The 18,684-nt window shown below is 37.0% G+C and overlaps 1 protein-coding gene across 6 annotated transcripts in view; it reads right to left on the bottom strand.

Moving 5' to 3' along the window:
• Positions 1 to 242: 242 nt before the first annotated feature.
• Positions 243 to 18,684, bottom strand: part of L (zinc finger protein Lobe) — a 125,810-nt gene continuing 107,368 nt past the window's right edge. The window contains exons 1-5 of one of the 6 annotated variants that reach the window (XM_073991348.1): positions 17,021 to 17,782; positions 11,651 to 12,279; positions 4,422 to 4,564; positions 1,939 to 4,314; positions 243 to 1,688 (exon numbers count right to left, since the gene is read on the bottom strand). In XM_073991348.1, coding sequence (XP_073847449.1) covers positions 950 to 1,688; positions 1,939 to 4,314; positions 4,422 to 4,564; positions 11,651 to 12,279; positions 17,021 to 17,114 — 3,981 coding nt within the window. In that variant the 5' untranslated portion in view covers positions 17,115 to 17,782 and the 3' untranslated portion in view covers positions 243 to 949. Of the gene's footprint in view, positions 1,689 to 1,938; positions 4,315 to 4,421; positions 4,565 to 11,650; positions 12,280 to 12,408; positions 12,682 to 17,020; positions 17,783 to 18,684 lie in introns of those variants that run through there. The other 5 variants (XM_073991350.1, XM_073991351.1, XM_073991349.1 and 2 more) reach the window with 5 other exon arrangements.

Genomic DNA, 18,684 nt, shown 5'->3' with positions numbered 1-18,684 from the left:
TTGAAATTTACCATATGCATTTTACCATATTTATATTCTTTGCAATGAAGTAGTGATTATGTTAGGGGATGGACTGGTCATTTTTACGAATGGTCCAGGCTTTGATTTAATGGTTATGAATAAAGAAGGAAATAACATTAAAAGACCTGTGAATACTTATGAATTATTGAGGCCTTAGCCGATTTACCGATTTATTGAGGTTCTATTTGTTGTAAACATAAAAGATTCAATAAAACACATCGTTTTCAATTACGGTTTTTTATTCGAAAGAATGAATTTAAAATACAATTACATTGTTTGTGGTGTGCTTATTTAATGAATAAATATGTACGTATGTATATAAGTATGTATGTTTTTCAGTTAGTCATTTATCTTTTTATTATTATTATTTACATATGTATGTATGTGTGTGAATATTAATCTACTTAGCTATATGTTTATTTATTTATTAAAAGAGATATATTGAATTTTTCCACAATTTTGTTAATTAAATTTATGAGAATTTTTACCAAAAAACAATTACAAACCTAAATGTCCACGAGAATGAAAACATGTTAACAATTTCAATCGAAATAACAAAGTCTCTCAAGAAAAAAAAACTTCAAAACAAACAAACTGAACAATGTCAGACATCTTATTCTTCTTATCACAATAATACTGTCATAACTATTAGCTATAAATAAATATATGTATGTATGTAAGTGCCTACGCGTGTAAATTGTATATTGTAGTTTTTGTTAATATTAAATATATGTATGTATAAGCCATTAAGTGTCATGTATGTAAATCAATTGGCGAGAATACTGTTGTTATTGAAAAAATACATTCTATAATACTTTGAGTGCGCTTATAAGTTAAATAGTAGGGGGTAGTCGCTTATACATATGTATGTATGCATTGTAGTAATACTAGAAGAGTGACATTTAATACTTTTTTCTTTGTTGCCCATTTACGAGGTTGTCTTCTCTTGGGATGTCTCAGGACTTTTCTTGTCATCATCTGTATTCTGCTCTTTAGCTGACGCTTGGTTGTTGTTGTCATGTAATTTCTCAACCTCAATATATTCATCGTCTTCGGCTTGATTGTTTTGTTCACCTTCGATTATTTCCTGTTTAACTTCATTCAAAAGTTGAATACCTTCAGGTCTAGCAACTTCGGAATTTTTGGTCTCAGATGGGGCGGCATGATCTCGTTGTTGCGGGGCCAATGATACACTTTCATTTTTTAATGGCGAAATTTCTCTTATATCGTGATCGATGAGATGGTGATCAAGCTCTGCTCGGAAATAGAACTTTTCGGGACACAAGTTACAATCATAGGGCTTAGAATTGGTACCGTGATCCAACATGTGGTTTAATAGGCCGGCAGGTGCCGTAAATACTGATGAACAAATATAACAGTTGAAACCTCGGTCTTCACATCCAGCAAATGTGTGTTCAACCAAATGTTCCTGAAGTTTTTGTGGATGAGGCAAAATCATTTTACACAGATTACAACGGTTGGCGACATACTGTCTGGACTCGGCAATAGGTCGCTCGTAATGCTCACGCTGTTGTTTGAACTTATTATTGAGATTGTGTTTGCGGCAACATTTTTCACAGACTTTGGCTTCAGAGGGTGAACTTAAAATGGGTTCTAGACAAAGAGCGCATACATTCTCCGTAGCATTAGATGTTTTGACATGAAATCTTAAAATAGAGGAAAAACATAATATGCAATTAGACGGTTATTTAATGAGTATTGTCATTCAACGAAACATATGATCTAAATCGGATTGTTATATTATCACATTTATCACATAAATTTTACAATTTCAGTTTAAATTGTAAAATGTTATCTAATAATTTTTAATGTTTTCAAATGAGTACAAATAAAATCGATTCGATTTATATTATCACATAAAGACCACAAGAGTTTAAACAAGATTTCAATACTTACTTCGCATGAAGACCAATTTCAAACTCAGAGTGCAACGTTTGACGGCAACATATACATTGGACAGGCATTTGACCCTCAGTATTGTGGTCCGAAAGATGTTCCTTGAATGCACTAACATCTGCCAGAGGTTTGGAACAGTGTGAACATCTGCCTGATTGGCCGACTTTGGAGTGCTGTAACTTATGCTCTGCCAATATCGCTGGGGATGGAAATATTTCATCGCAAATCAGACACTTGTGTTTACCGGTGGAATTATGACATGTCTTCATGTGGTGTTCCAGTTCACTGCGCGACTTGAAATTACCCGAACAGTAGGCACATTTCAGACTTACTCCGGTCTTGAGATTGTGCACAATCTTCCTATGTGAATGTACTTCCGATTCTGTGCGAAAATCATTTCGTTCACAAATCCCGCAACTAAAACCCGTGGATGGCGATGCGGTTAACAACTCGTTGCCAGTATGACTATCCGTCGTTGATAAGTGTGGTGTGTTGGTGGGCTGCTTGGGGCTTATGAAGTAATTGCCGCCGGCTTTGGTATTCTCTTGATGATGATGATGTTGTTGCTGCTGTTGTTGTTGCTGCTGCTGCTGTTGCTGGTGATACATTTCCATAACAGTGCGATTTGTATCGAAGTAACGCTGTGATAGTCCATACATTAATGCTGAATGCTTCATGGCATTTGTATCGATTTGCAGTGGATTGTAGAATTTATTGGCTGCGGCATTGGGAAACAATCCCTTGTTGAGGTGCGATGCAAATGCCATGTTGTAATCCAAGATGCTATTGTTATTATTTTGTGCGGACAGCGGCATTAATGGTCCTTTGCCAAAAAGAGCATTGACATACAAGGAATTTATGGGGCTTATGGCGCTGCTGGCAACTGGTGAGGAATGTTCTTCGAACGTATCTTTAGGCGCGGTGGGCGGACGCTCCATACCACCGTGATGTGTTTGCATATGCCGATCCAATAGAAATTCCACATGGAACGTTTCCGGACAAGACGGACAACGGAATTGCCTTGCATGGGCTGCCAGGTGGAACTGCATCTCTAAGTCCGATGAGCATACTGTGCGACAGAACATGCATTGCAGCGAATTTACTGGGGGAGGGTTATTGTTCACCGCCTGATGTCTGGATTTCACATGCACATTGAAATCATTTTCCGCCCGGAAAACATCCATGCACGCAGAACAACGGAATAACTTAGATTCGGCAGAATGGGTACAGGCAAAGTGCACCTGAATGGCTACTTTGGTTTCGAACATCTCACTACACACACCACACTTATACATTGTTATTGCATGGTGATCCATGAGGTGCTTTTGGAGCTCCTCCGGTTTTCCGAAGGATTTCTGACATGAAGACATGCAATTGTACTCGGAGTTTGTAATGAGAAAATGTGAGATGACGTGTCTCTCGTATTCCGATTGCTCCCTCAGCATTAATCCACAATGATGGCACACCAAATTCAAACCTTGAGCAATGTGGGACTTTAAATGATTGCGAAAGGATTCAAAGTCCGGTAATCCAGCGTTACATTGATTACACAAAAATACTCCCGGTTTTTCGGCAGGCGTATCTTCATGTGGCGAATTTTGTGGAGTTATTAAGGGTGTAGCCGTGCGGCGATGGTTTTGACTTAAGTCCGTGGGCTCATCTTCACCCTGACGAGTGCTGGTATCCAAAGACTTGGGACTACTCAAATGTTGCTCTTCTTTAATACTACTACTTTCATCGGCACTTATCGAACTACGTAGTGGTTGACCAGTCAAAAGACGTGGACTGAATGTTCCTGAAGCGGCCAGACGATTAAAGTGTTCAAAATATGAATTGGGACTAGTCAGTCGATCCACATGTGCCGAGCGCATGTGTTGGAACATGCTGGCGATGTTATTGAATTTCATTGTGCAGTATTCGCATGACATCTGAAAGTTAGCAGCATCATTTCCGACCGGATTGGAGGGGGGTGTCATCGAATGAACTAATTCCTTTTCATGTTGGCTCTGGAGGTGAGTGTTCAATTGTTCCAACGTATTGAAATCTGATTTCGAACAAAATGTACATTTCAACACATTCGATGATGACGACCGGCCACGCTTGCTAAATTCTAAGCGATTGGGGCTGTGCTCTCCTCCCACTGCCAAGGCATAACGTCTTTTTTGTAGACTACCATTACTCGATGCAGATCCAGTTGAACGCGGACTGTAATTCAAAGCCTGGGGATTGCCTCCTGCCGCCAGCAGGGCTGCTTGTTTTTTGTGATTTTGCATATGTGAAGTTAAAGCTGCAGCTGTATTGTAACCACGATTGCATATTGTGCACTGGAATGGCTTTTGATTGTCGTGTGTTTTCATGTGAATTTTCAAATGGTCGCTATATACAGGGAGGGAAGGTGGAGAATGATTTAAATTAATGTTCGTTCGTTGTAGCTGTTTCTTTTTCTTGGCAAAAGTGTAATATGCAATCGGAATAAAACTTACCTTCTTGAAAATGCTGCCTCACAATGAGGACACCGATAACGCCGATCTCCGGTATGCAATTTGGTATGACGATCTCGTGATCTCTTGTGTTTGAAAAGGCGGGCACAGTAGTCACATTTGAATGGCAAGTGTTCGGCATGACTCTGTAAAGATAGGAAGCAGGCATGCAGGCACACATTATGATTGATCCATTACTGATAACCACTGTGAGTGGTTGGGCTTTCTTTACAAATTTTTTTACACCTCAAAGAGGTGTTGGGGAGCTTTTTTCTGGCGTCGCTACACGCATTAAAAAACAAAACACCACAAACACAAAAAGAACCTTCGGACGGACCTGTTTTGTTGGTGGCAATTGCAAGCATTTCATATGAAAATATTTCATCACTTAAATGTAGCAACCTTAAATGTTTAAGCATTCCTATGTCGAGCACCAAGTATGTCCGATGATGAACGTCTGTCTGACTGTCTGTTTGTTTGTCTTTTGGGTATGAGTATATGTCATCTCAGTATCTGCTCAAAACTGATGGTTGGGTACCCAAAATGATCTTGGTTGGGTTGGTCGGTTGGTAAAGAGGCACGTTGTTGGCTCCTTGAAGATTGTTATCAGAATGCGCAAATTTTTAAGTAACAACTTTTGATGTTGTCGCCTTAAATATCATCATACCGCACGTTCGGCTGTAGCATTCACTTGGGTTCTGTCAAAATCTGAACCTTAACTGTATGGGTTGCTAGCCGCTAGTTGTTGTGGTAGCGCTGGACAACATTGCGCTGCTGCTGCCGCAGTGGTTATTGCTACAGTTAGCTCCTCATATTTTAAGCGCACACACGAACAAATAACTACAACAATTTATAATGATTTGTTTGTTGGTCTCTAAAACAGTTTAAAAAACCATAATCAACACACAATAATTTAATTTTTTGTGTGTTTGAAGATGACGAAGCCAACAACAAAGAGCGCGAGTGTTCATAAACCAAGCTACTCGCTCAGAGCACCGCTTCAGTCAGTGTGTTATGTGAGCGATAAACTACCGTGTGGCATACAAATGGGCTAATTTCTGTGCGTCGATCTTGGCAACCCTCGCCCGGGCGATGGTTAAAGAGGGAGTTTGGCAATTTTGGTTAGCACATTCGTTTAGATTTAACATATCAAAGTGAATATACCGCTCGCTTTGTTGCGGTAATCATCTAAAATGTTGGTGGTGATGATGATGGTGATGACAGCGACGAACGACGTCGACAACATTGGTGATGATGATGTATTAGAACACTTGAGCTGAGCTTTGTTTTGCTATGCATTTGCGTTCGGTTGGTAAACTTTGGGCCGCTTCTGCGGCGCAATCACAATACCACCTACGGTCGGTTTTAGTGGTCATTTATCACCTGAAGTATCATCATCCTTCTCCTATCTTAACGAGAGATGTTTTGGTATGCAAAGGTCGTCCGTCTATGAAGTCGTTGTTATTAAGAAATGCTGCCCGCTTTTGAGTGAGCTTCTTTAGTATGCCCAAATCATTTTTCTAAGAACGTTTGCAAAACTAATAACGCCTGCAACTGTGCAAGTACATGTATGCAATTTTCCTCGGATCCCCGTTCGCTTTGGCATAATATGTTGAATGTATAAAGCGTCCAAAATACCTGATACAAATCTAAATGAGTCTAATAAGTCTGGTCGCCGAATCAAGTTTTGTCGCATAAAATTGCATGCGTGCGTGGGTCATATATAAATATGTACACATGTGTGTATGTCATATGGTATACATACTTCATATCGTTGTGTTGCATTAGGTGAAATGAAAGAAAAATATTTGAATTTTCTTTGCTATAGTGAGCTTATATTACCTTTGGTCAAATCGAAACATACACAAAATAAATTAATACAATTCTAACCAATAACGACGGGATCAAAGTCGGATGGGGCAGATTATATGATACCCTACACCACCACGATTTCGACATAATTTGCAGAAATGTTTTCTTGACCAAATTGCGTCACATTTTCCAACTTTTTATCGAAATTTTGGCTAACATATTTCTAGTCAAAATTCAGTCACACATTCCAAATTTCATTAAAACCGGGCATACATAGCGTGTTTGGTGCATTAAATGCATGAAATCGGCCGAATATACATACAGTCTGGAATAAGAGTTTACATACATCCCCTTAATCTCGGGTAGGGTTAGTAGTGATTTTTATGAAATTCCAAGTATGCAGTTTTATTTCTTCTCACTAATAAACAATATTTAATAGTACAAATGTATATTCCATAATACAAATAACGGTAAATTTTACAAAAACCTAAAAATTATGGGGACAAAATTTACATACACCCCAAGCAAATATGCGTATTACCGTACAATTTATGGAATTAATTGCAAAATTTATACATTTTATTGTTTTGGCGAATGCCTCTGGGTGTCTGAGATATATTTTAGAGAATATAAAATATTTTTGGGGGTCAAATGCCGTTATTTAAGGTCAAACTTCTTTTATAGCTTGTTAAAGCTTACCCTTGCTAAATTCTTTGCGTTTTTAAGTATTGCACTTAAGAAAAAAGAACAAACATAGTGACAGATTGCAAGTCTTGAGGCCCGAGAAAGCTTTGAAGTTGTTCTTGTGCACAATATACCTTCCTGAACGTCGACAAATGCACGTTTTTCCTCAGATTTCTCAGGAAGTGAATACATTCCAAGGAATTCTTGGCGCAAATTACACACCGAAGTCCTTGAATTGCCTTGTAATATAGTCCGATACATTCCTTGGACCTCTATTGAATCAGAAATGTGAAATATTCTGTTATAAATCTGCTGCCAAAGCTTCCAAAGCATCAAAATATGTATAAACACTACCAAAAAAGCAAGAAATTAATAATGTGAACAACGCCGTTTTCGTACTATGATCATAACCGTCACTATAGGACCGAAAAATTTCGTATAATTGTACGTTTCTGGTTCAATTGATGGCCAAGGATTGTATCAGACCATATTACAAGGCAATTCAAAGCCTTCTGTATGTAATTTGCGCCAAGAATTCCGTGGAATCTATTCACTTCCTGAGAAATCTGAGGAAAAACGTGCATTTATCGACGTTCAGGAAGGTATATTGTGCACAAGAACAACATCAAAGGTTGGTAGGGGCTCAAGATTGGCAATCTGATACTAATTTTGTGGTTTTTTAAAGTGCATTGCCTAAAAACGCAAAGAATTAAGCATGGGTCAGCTTTAACGAGCTATACAAGAAGTTTGACCTTAAATAACGGCATTTTACCTCCAAAAATTATTTTCTTTTCTCTAAAATATATCTCAGACACCCAAAGGCATTCGCCAAAACAATAAAATGTATAATTTTTGCTGTTAATTCCATAAATTGCACGGTAATACGCATATTTCCTTGGGGTGTATGTAAACTTTTGTCCCCATCATTTTTAGGTTTTTGTAAAATTTACCGTTATTTGTATTATGGAATATACTTTTGTTCTATTAAATATTGTTTATTAGTGAGAAGAAATAAAACTGCATAATTGGAATTTCATAATAATCACTACTAACCCTAATACCCGAGATTTATGGGGTGTATGTAAACTTTTGTCCCTGACTGTATATATGGGTACTATATCCAAATGTGAACCGATTCTCACCAAAAGCAAAAGCGTTCCTCCTATGGCTTAAAAAATTATCTTTCCCAATCTTCAACTGAATCGGAAATAAATGCGTCCGTGTGCGTTGCAAACGGACAGACATGCATAAATCGGCTCAGAAAGTGATTCTATATACATACATCCCTAAAAGGAACTGTGGGTCTATCTCGTTTCCTTTGCATGTATTTATGTATGTAAATTCACAAAGACATAAAAACAAAAAAATGGAGTAAAATTTTTGCACGTGGTAGGAAATGCTGAAGGATCTAATTTAAATTTTCTCATCGAAATAATTAATTAATAATTCTGTCTGTCATTGATTTATAGAGCATGGACTTTATTACGTACATTAGGGTGACCCAAAAACAAAACAAATTTTTTTCCATTTGATCCAAAAACTTTACATATGCAATTTATGACCATCGGTTAAGGTTAACCCGTGGCAACCTAGCGATCTTTGTTTCCATAGTAATTTGTATGGGGCCAAAGGCGCATTTTCACCAAAATTCTCTAAATGACACAATTATGGTCCGATCGAAGAAAAAACTTTACCACTTCATTATTGTGGCTAAAGAAACGATTTCTACAAAAAATTGTGAAAATAGGATCGGATTTTGATATAAAAAATCGGATAAGGTTTGATCCAAATGCAGAACGTAATATTAATACATAATATCAAAATCCTTGTCGATTTTGGATGGAGGATATGTATGTATAATGAAAATTCATTACTGACCCACACAAATTACAATGGAAATTAATAGAGCTCGCTTACTTGCCACATCATATTTGAGCCAAACCTTTGTATTTCAATAAAAAGTTTTTTTGCTTTTTTTATACCCTCAGCATTTATGCTAACGAGGGTATATATACTTTCATACGGGCAAAATGAGCCTCATCGAAATAATGGTTTTAGACCCCAAGTATGTTTGGACGAAATGTGTTTCAGACAATTTGGAGTCGATTTAGCAATGTCCGTCCGTCTGTCTGTCTGGCTGGTGCGCACTATAACTCTCGAACGGATGAACCGATTTGGTACAAAAGTTGGCTATCGCTATATTTTGTCCAAACTTAGTTTAAGTTCGAAGATGGGTTATATCGGCCCACTCCTTCCGGTTCCTCCCCCACAAAAGTTCGAAAATGTTCGGAAAATTTGTGCGCACGATAACTCTTGAAGGGAATAACCGATTTGGTCCATACTTTGTACATCGTGATATTTCTACCAAACTTAGATGAGCTTCCAATATAGACTCAGTTGGTCCACGCCTTCGGGTACCTCCCACACAAAATTTTGGAAAAGTTCAGTTTAGGGCCTGCTCTCGAATTGCAACAACTTGTATTCACTGCCCCCATACGACGGTACAAGTTTCATCAGGGGCAAGTCCATACTTCCTGAGAAAATAGCCTTAAAGTTGCAAAGAGCCCCTATGACACCGTGTGTAGTGGTTGGAGCGTAAGATAACTCTCGAACGGATCTCCAGATTAGGTCCAAAATTTGGCCTTCGTAATATTTTGTCCAAACATATTTTAAATTCGAAGATAAGCCATATCGGTCCGGTCCACTCCTTCAGGTACCTCCCCCACAGAAGTTGAAAAATGTTCGGAAAAATTGTGCGCACGATAACTTTTGAAGGGAGTGACCGATGTAATCCATACTTTGCACATCCTAATAGATCTACCAGATATACAGTATCGGCCAAAACTAAAGCACCCCTTCAGTAAATTTTTTTGAAATGATAATTTTTTTATGAAAACTAAATTATAAATTTATTTTTTATTTTTCTTTTTATTTATTTATATCTCTATAATTGAAAAATACAAAAATAAGGAGATCAGAATTTAATAAACAAAAGTTAAAATTCAAACAACATTTTAGGTCGCAAATATAAGCGGACAAACTAAAGCGGCTATCCTTCTTCTGCAATTCGTTCTTTTGCTAATTTTTAAACGTTAGCGTATTGTATTTGACTAGTGGATGCTGTAGCATCATTTTTGGATGAATATGAACAATATCGGCTAATGTTTTGGTATAGCCCCCCTATAGCGGTACCTTCCGATCTTCGGAATTTCGGATATTTAAACCACATTTTCCTACTAAATTAGCTGTAATTTGGTACTTAGGGTTCTTAGTGGTCACAAAACATTATTATCATTTAAAAAAAAATTACTGAGGGGGTGCTTTAGTTTTGGCCGATACTGTAGATCAGGTTTGATAATGGACTATATTTGTCTCCTCATTCTGGTACCTCTCACACAAAATTTCGGATAAGTTCACTTTCAGACCTACTCTCGAATCACTTTGATTTGTTTTGAATAGATTTGCATTCGAAAGGTGTAAAAACCCCCTATTTCACCATATGTGGCGGTCGGAGAGAACGATAACTCTCGAACTGTTCAACCGATTTGGTCCAACATTTGGCCTTCTTCATATTATATCCAAACTTAGTTTCATGGGGCAATACCGGTCCACAACTTCCGGTGCTTCTCCCCAATATTTTAAAAATGTCACTAAAATGCTAGGACGATATCACTTCAATGGGGCAACCAATTTGGTACTAACTTTGGATCTCCTAATATTTTGTCAAAATTTAGTTTAACTTCTAAAATGGCCTATATCGCTCCTCCCTAAGGGTACCTCCACCACAAAATTTCAACATTTGTTTTTTAGTGCAGTTAATTCCTAATCTACATTTTTGTTGGCAAGTTGAAATGTCCAAAAAGGGCCACAAAATTCAGAATTCTGTCGGCAAAGCCGACTGACACTTTTTTACTTGTTAAGTCTAATAAACTTATTTTAATACTCCGACTATTAATCCATCCAATAAACAACAATCCCTCCAAACCTTTAAAAACTGACAATTATGAGTCTACCTTGGCTTCTATAGTTTCAATTAAACATTTGAAAAATAGAATTATGTCACATGTTATTTTCAAAACTCTATAAATATTGGCAGAATCAATTGAATCGGTGTCCCATACCAACAATATAAGGTGTTTCATTTGTACACAAAAAATTTCCTACTGATTTGACCCTAACTGATTTTGAATATGGCTTCAATAGCGCTGTCAGTCTCTTAAAATAGTTAAAGTTTTTACATATGATTGCTTTAAGTCTGGAGTATTGGCTTAACTTTATATTACTCTCTAATTACAGATAGTAATGTTTACAAAACGAACTGTACATAGGTATTTTGAAACAGCAATGTACATTATATTTGAATTTGAATATATTATATTTTGTTATGATGAAAGAAATTGAATCCGTTCGATAGAAATATTAATACCCATTAAGTATACGCGACTGCATAAATTCTTTTCTCTTCTGCGGTTCGTAATATTAACAACGTGCTCTCAATTATCTGCTCAAATCTATCCATGAAAGAGACTTGATGTGAAAGCATTCAACCTTTCAACACCTTAATCGCCTTAAATATTTTCAATTTTCTAAACACAGCACCCTTGTATTGAAATTACCCCCATTAGCATTCCTTACGGTAGCGATGTCAAGCTACATTAATTAATACACCCCATGTCACTACATCACAAAAGCATAGACGCAGACAAAAATGTTTGGAATTTTCGGGAAGGACTCACCTGCTCATGCTTTTTTAGATAACCAAGACGCGGAAATGATTTATCACAGAACTGACATTGATAGGAACCGTCGGCACCGGCACTGCTGCTTTTAATTCCATCGCTTGTCAACTTATCAAACTTGAGTGCATTTGTACCACTGCCGTTGTTCGCAGCCACTGAATCCCTTTCAATTTTGCGTAATTTTGAAGGAATCCTCAAGGCATGTTCAGCATAGCGATGGTGACGTCCATTACGCTTAAGATGTTGCCCTGGATGGTGATGGTGGTGATGATGGTGTGGACGCTGATGAGTTGGTTGTAGTTGTTCTCTACCATCACCACCTTCTGCAACATTTCTGTTACTGTCGTCTGCGGTGTTCTCTGCATCATTTGGGTTTGTGTCATTTCTGTTATCTTTTTCGCTATTCTCCTCCTCGACATAGTCATCTGCGTTTATGCTTCCATTAGCTTTTGGTTTTGACAGACACAGTTGTGTCTGCAATAGAGCCTGATCATCATAACTTGAGGTAGCAAAGGCCAAGTGAGATGGTACTGGTAAATGCTGATGATGGTGCAAGGAGTTCGGTGTTAGGGTACCATCTGATATGGAAGGTGAATAACTGGAGGAAGTGTGCGTAGAATACATATCTGAAAGATAGACAAATTGCGTAGAGTATATTAAACATTAGTAACATATTTTCTTGTAATTAAAACAAGTTGCATAAGCATGATTAGTCATCATTAGCACTACGCTACAAATAGTTCGTAAGAATATACATGTGTACAACGATAATAGTAATAATTATTAACGTGGGTGGTGTGGTGTTATAGACATCCTTATTATCGTTCAATTACAGGAAATGGTTCCTCGACACCATTCTAGTTGTCATTACGCACCACTCTATTGGGGGCTTTAATGCTGACGACGCTCAACAACTAGAACTAATTTAATTAATCCAATCGGATACTATCTATCCACCCGGTTCACTTAGCCTTATGAAGCATTTGTGTGAAACTGATCGTTTGTCAGTGTCGCAGTTGCCGCTTTGCTTGATCACAGAGATTGCGTCTTGAAATCAAGCCAAAAAGCAGGCAGCACCAACCCTCCTCACTCAACCGACAAAAGTCTTTAATATCACATCATCAAGCATGCAATCCATATGGCTAGCTAGCTATCCGAGTAAGCAAATGAGTGGTCATGCAAAGTGATAATTCTTATTTTTACGATTAAACCTCCACATTGAATTGAACGTTTTAATTAGAATTCTCGGTGATACTCTTGGTCGGACGCCCCAATATTAAGTACGGACACTACATGGCAGAGCTATTGCTCATTTAACGAGGGAAACTACAAATTATTTTTAATTGGCATCGACTACTTGTGCCTTGTGCTTGATGCTGACTGAGTGAATTGTTATGACGGTCTGGGATTCTTCGACGAGTGGACATAGGAAGAACTGTCCACGATGTGTCGTTTTCCTACAGATAACTAAAACATTATGTTCTCGTTCAGTTGCTTTACAAATCTTGCAATTAGTTATTTTGAATTTGTCTCAATCTGTATGGTGTTAATTGATGTTTATTTTATACACCCCCTCCTCTAGGCATTCCCAGGTTAAAGGTCTTTGATAATTTGTTGTAGTTTGTTTATTGTTTCATCCCGTTAGCAATCTGAACTTGTAGAACCCTATGAAATGGTTTGTTGTGAAAAAGTTCAAACATTCAATATAAACAAGAACATTTTGAAAGGGAAAGTTTATGATAAAGCTGCTTAGACGGAAAAGAGAGTATTTTTCATGGAAAACAAGTTCTGCGAAAAGATGTATTAAAAGTGGCATATATACATTAGGGTGACCCAAATAAAATTTTTTGGTAGATACACCCCTTAATTTTTTGCATTTGATCCAAAAACCTTATATATGCAATTTTATGGCGATGGGTTAATGCTTACCCATAGAAACTTGTATGGGGAATAAGGTACATTTTCACGAAAATTCTCTAAAGGCCGCATTTATGGTCTAATCGATGTAAAAATTTTACCAGTTCATTGTTGTGTCTAAAAAACTAATCTTACAAAAAGTTGTGAAAAATATGCATATTTGGCCGATTTTAAGTATTTGTGGCCCTATATATAGGGCCAAAGGAGTCAGAGAGAAAAGGAGACGAAGGTGGTTACAAGATAACGATCGGATCCCTCTGCTTAAAATAGATTAATAGATTAAAACGCAAATTTAAATGAGCACTATTAACCCAACAACACAAAAGTAAAGGAACGGAAAAATAGTAGATCTGGCAGCAATGTCAAAAAACAGACATGGCTGCTTACAAAATAACAACATAGGTACAAAATAAATTTCACTGTTTTCTTATTTTTTATTTCTCTGGTTTAAATTTAGTATTATTTATTTTTATTTTATTTCGTTTTATTTTGCTTTGACATTGCGCGTTGTTTTCTTTTTTCTTTTGCATTAATTGTCAAATAAATGTCAAATCAGCAGTTTGACAGATTTTCCACTTTTTACACCACGAAATTTGTCGAGCAGAAAGTAGTAAAAGAGAAAGCCATTTTGGCTTGCTCTCTATTAAATTTTGCTTCCAGTTTTACTACTTTTTGGGTTAAGGAACGCTTTCAGAGCTAAAAATGGTAAAACTTGAAGGAACTTTAACGTAAAGGAACAAGGCTAAGGTAATAGCGATAATAGTATTATAGGTAGTAGCGATAATAGTATTATAGGTTTATTCCAAAGCCATCAAGTAAAACTTGAAGGAACTAACATACTACCTAACATACTGCGAGACGAAGTTCGCCGGGTCACCTAGTTTTTTACTAAAACAATATTGGAAGATTAGTAAGTTTTTTCTATGCAAGTTATTGTTAGTTTCATAATTATTTAATGGGTCAAAATTACAAAAACTTTTTTACTTTGGTTTTCTTCACGCAGGCCTAATTAACAAAGAAAACTGAATTTTGTTAGTTTAGAACACATAAAAAAGTTGTAAATTTTTGTATTTTGTGTAAAATTTTAGTTTAGCAAAGAAAATAAAACAAAATTCCAATTGGTTTTCTGGAAACAAAAAAACAATTGTTTTTGTCCAATAGACATTTAGTTGAAATATTGCAAAATATATTTTATAGATTAAAGAATTTAATGAAATAAAACAAATTCTTGTGCCTGATAAACGACTATAAATTTTGGACATATTTGAATCGTAGTGAAGGATTGGTATTTTTTAATACTAATAAATAATTAGAAATGCATGTGGCTTAGGTTTATTTTAATATGTTATACAATTTAAAGACTGACCCTGGTATTCTCATAACATACAAATACAAAAGTATAGAAGAACAATTCCATTGAGACAAAGAATTTTCTATTTCTTTTCAAAGCATTTATTCAAACGTAAAGCCTTGTACCGCGTGTAATGCACACCCCCGTCGTACACTGGTATGCTCGGGACCGATTCCCAAGTCGGTCACACTTTCAACGGTGGTAAAAATAAACCCGCAGCGAAATGTTGGCGACATTTCCTGAGTAATTCAGCCTTGTAAAACGCCTCAACAAGTGATATCTTAAGAGACGTCGTTCGGACTCGACTATAGAAAGTGGTCCCCTATATACATATAATATGAATCGGGGGCATAGCTTGATATGAGGGAAGTCTTCCATGTACTCATATTCCAGGCATTTACAACTTCTTTAAGGGGGGTTTTATTTTATTTTCAACACTACGACCAAAGAAACGAATTGCAACTAAACCAATATAGGTAGTTGAGGGTGCCAACATTCCTCACAGAGTAGCGTGACTTCAAATCCCAGAGAAAGATTTAATATTAGCTTCTCATATTGTTTCTATGTTACATTTCTTGTGTTACAGCCGGTAAAGTTTCAATGAAGACCCCTCGACGAAAATATAATCAGGCTGCACTTTGTACCCTGTGTCCATTCCAATGAATTCGTCGAAAATTTTTTTATACCCTACACCACTATATGGGGAGGGTACTATAAGTTGGTTTTACCCAAATCAAAATAATGGTCGTAGACCCATACTTATATATACCAGAATGATTGTCTCGACGAGCTGAGTCGATCTGGCTATGTGTCTCCGTCCGTCTGTCCATCTAAACCTAGTAATCACGCTACAGGTCGCAATTTTGATCGGATCGTCACCTACCTTTCTAACGATATACTCGTAAAGGAGGTCGTCGTAGGTGATCACGCTACAGGTCGCAATTTTGATCGGATCGTCGCGAAATTTTGGTGGTTAGTGGGGGTCCTACAGAGGAAGAAGTCTATTTACGTTGGTGATGGTCGGATAATATTCAGGGGCTGCAATGGGCAAAAAAGTTATTTGGAAAAAAGTCAACATTTTATTTCAAAGCGAATATCAAAAGCAAAACATGCTGATGAAAGCAGAAATTTCACATTTTCAACGATGTAACGTAGGTTGTCGTAGGTGTTCAAATAACGATGATATCGCAATAGCCGCTAATAGAACACAACTTTTCATTTTTGCGATTTTAATAATAATGACGAATAACACAGCTTTGGTTGGGGACCTTCCAAAATCAAAGTCTGACTATGAAAGTAGAAAATCCCATCTTTACAATGATGTAAAGCATGTTGGCGTAGGTGGCCAAATAACGGAGATATCGCAATAGTCGATAATGCATCCCTTTTTCCATTTTTTGTGCAACCACAATACAGGACGGAATATTGATCGGATCCTCACGAAATTTTGGGGGTTGATGGGGGTCTCACAGAGAAAGAAGCCTATTGATGGTTGGCGTACATCCCACTTTTCCATTTTTTATTTAAGTTGTACTGACTATGCGTTTCAACAAAATTGGCCTGTATTAATGAAGACATTCAGAGCAAAGGCGCTAAGCTCTCCCTTGAATTTTACCAGTCAAAAGCTTATGCACGGGGGTAGTGGTGTAGGGTATCACACAGTCGGCCCCGACCAGACTATAGCCTTGGCTCACTTGTTTACTATAAAATGTTTTTTACTTCTAAAGCTATAATTTGATATTTTAGTTGTTGATATTTAGAGCTTGAATTAAAATACGAATTGCGGTATGTAGAAGGATTTATCTACAATATCCAACTAATTTTTGTAATTTGACATTTGTTGTTCTCATTGGGTAGAAATGCGATATATACTGTATTATTGAACGAATAGTAGAAACGTGTTGGGGCCGATACAGCAAAGTTCTGTAAAGCTTTTAGCTAACCACTGGTAAAAATTAGATCCTCATTAGTGTTATAGAATGAACTGCGGCCATTTTTTCCATATTTACCAAATTTTCAATATTATATGCATCTTTTATCGTTGATGAATAATAAAATAAGTTCTTATTAAATATTTTAAAAAATATTATGGTAATTACCAGAATTAACAATCTCTTTTGTTGCTTGGATTTTTTCTATTAGGTTTTCTAGTCTTGAACTGGGTCCTCGATATAACATTTTTAAAGCCATCATGGCTTTGTAATTCAACCGCACTTGAATGCACTTTTTGTATTTATTCACAGTTCTTTTTCAATATTTTTCACATAATCAATGATTATTTTTCATTTTATTAGGTAGGTTGTATAGTTGTTTTAACACAAATATCTTTGTTTTCTTTACTATATTTAATTTATTTTTAATTTTCTAATTTGCTTTTTGTAATTATTTTTTGTAACGAATCGTTTGACATCCATTTAGTATGGGCACCAATGATTAACTAAAGTTGAGCACTTAAACCCGAATGGAAGTGAACCAAACTGTAACCGCCACAGTCAGTGCTGCACACACATACACACGCGCGCCTCCTTAAAAGGCGTTACTAGAATCACAGAGCCAACAAAGCAGAACCGTTGTTACAGATAATGACTGTTTGAATAATGAGGATGATAATGGCTCTTGGATGGGACTCTTGAAGCCATTTAGTGTCTCGTTATGATTCATTGAAGTAAATACGTTTTCATCACACCAACACACAAACCACAGACGCCGGAGGTGCCATGCCGAGAAAAACAAAAAAATGAACAGCGGCAAAAACAATTGGAACGAGTGCGCGAGTGCTGCTGCATACAATATAGCAATAACAACAACTAGAACAAAACAGGCGAACGTCTTACGCTTACGAACGACAACCCAAGACTGGTGGTGCTACGACCATCACATCATCATTAGTTAACATTCTTGTGATTGTTCGGCGCAATGGGATTGGGACAACTAGCCGGAACCAGATTCAGAGCAGCAAACACACACCCAATCTCATCGCTTACATTGAAAACCAGTAGATATGAAGTGTGTGCGTCTGTTTGAGTATTGGGTCCACAGTATGTGGCCAATGTGGGCAACCGAAATCAAAACAAAAGAAACAACAGAGAAGAAGCTGAGCGTGAGAGCAGTAAAGAATATGTACAATGTACATACTTGCACGCGCGGAATGAGCGAGAGGTGTTAAATGGCGCCCACACACATCCCCACATACTCATGAGTATTGGAATAATCCATTACACATCCACCACTACCACCTTATCCGTACATATCAACTGACGATTCTCAACGCTCCTATGTCATTCACCGACAGAACCGGGTTTATGTAAGAGATGATTGTGGGGCCCGCAATTCAGTAGAAATGACAATTGAACACATTCAGACGTATTGGTAATATTGTTCGTGGTGGTGACTATGGTGTTGTTTACCCATTTTTATATACATACGTCTGGAGAGCGAGTATGAGAGTAAATTTTAGAGAGCATATCACACATTCAAGTGAATGAAATAGGCGGAGCATGGGTCCTTATGTATTTGGGCCAATGCACAATCTTTACGTGAAATAACACAGAACGTAGCCAATTTTTATGGTCTTGCATTGTAATTTGTGAAGGTTTTGGATTGTCACTGTGCTTATATTATGGTTGGCGGTGAGTTTTTGATGTTCATTGTTACAGTTTTTGTTAACTTTTTTGCTTGTGGTGTACTCGTACAATGGAGTCATCCTAATGGGTAAATCGTGTTTCCATTTATAACGTCAATTGCGTTTAAAATACATTTAAAA

This window comes from Musca autumnalis, unplaced genomic scaffold (assembly GCF_047663935.1).
Source record: "Musca autumnalis isolate F117 unplaced genomic scaffold, ASM4766393v1 scaffold_5, whole genome shotgun sequence".
Lineage (NCBI taxonomy): Eukaryota > Metazoa > Arthropoda > Insecta > Diptera > Muscidae > Musca > Musca autumnalis.
Note: the sequence above shows the minus strand (reverse complement) of the source record. Positions and strands in the feature narration are given on the sequence as shown.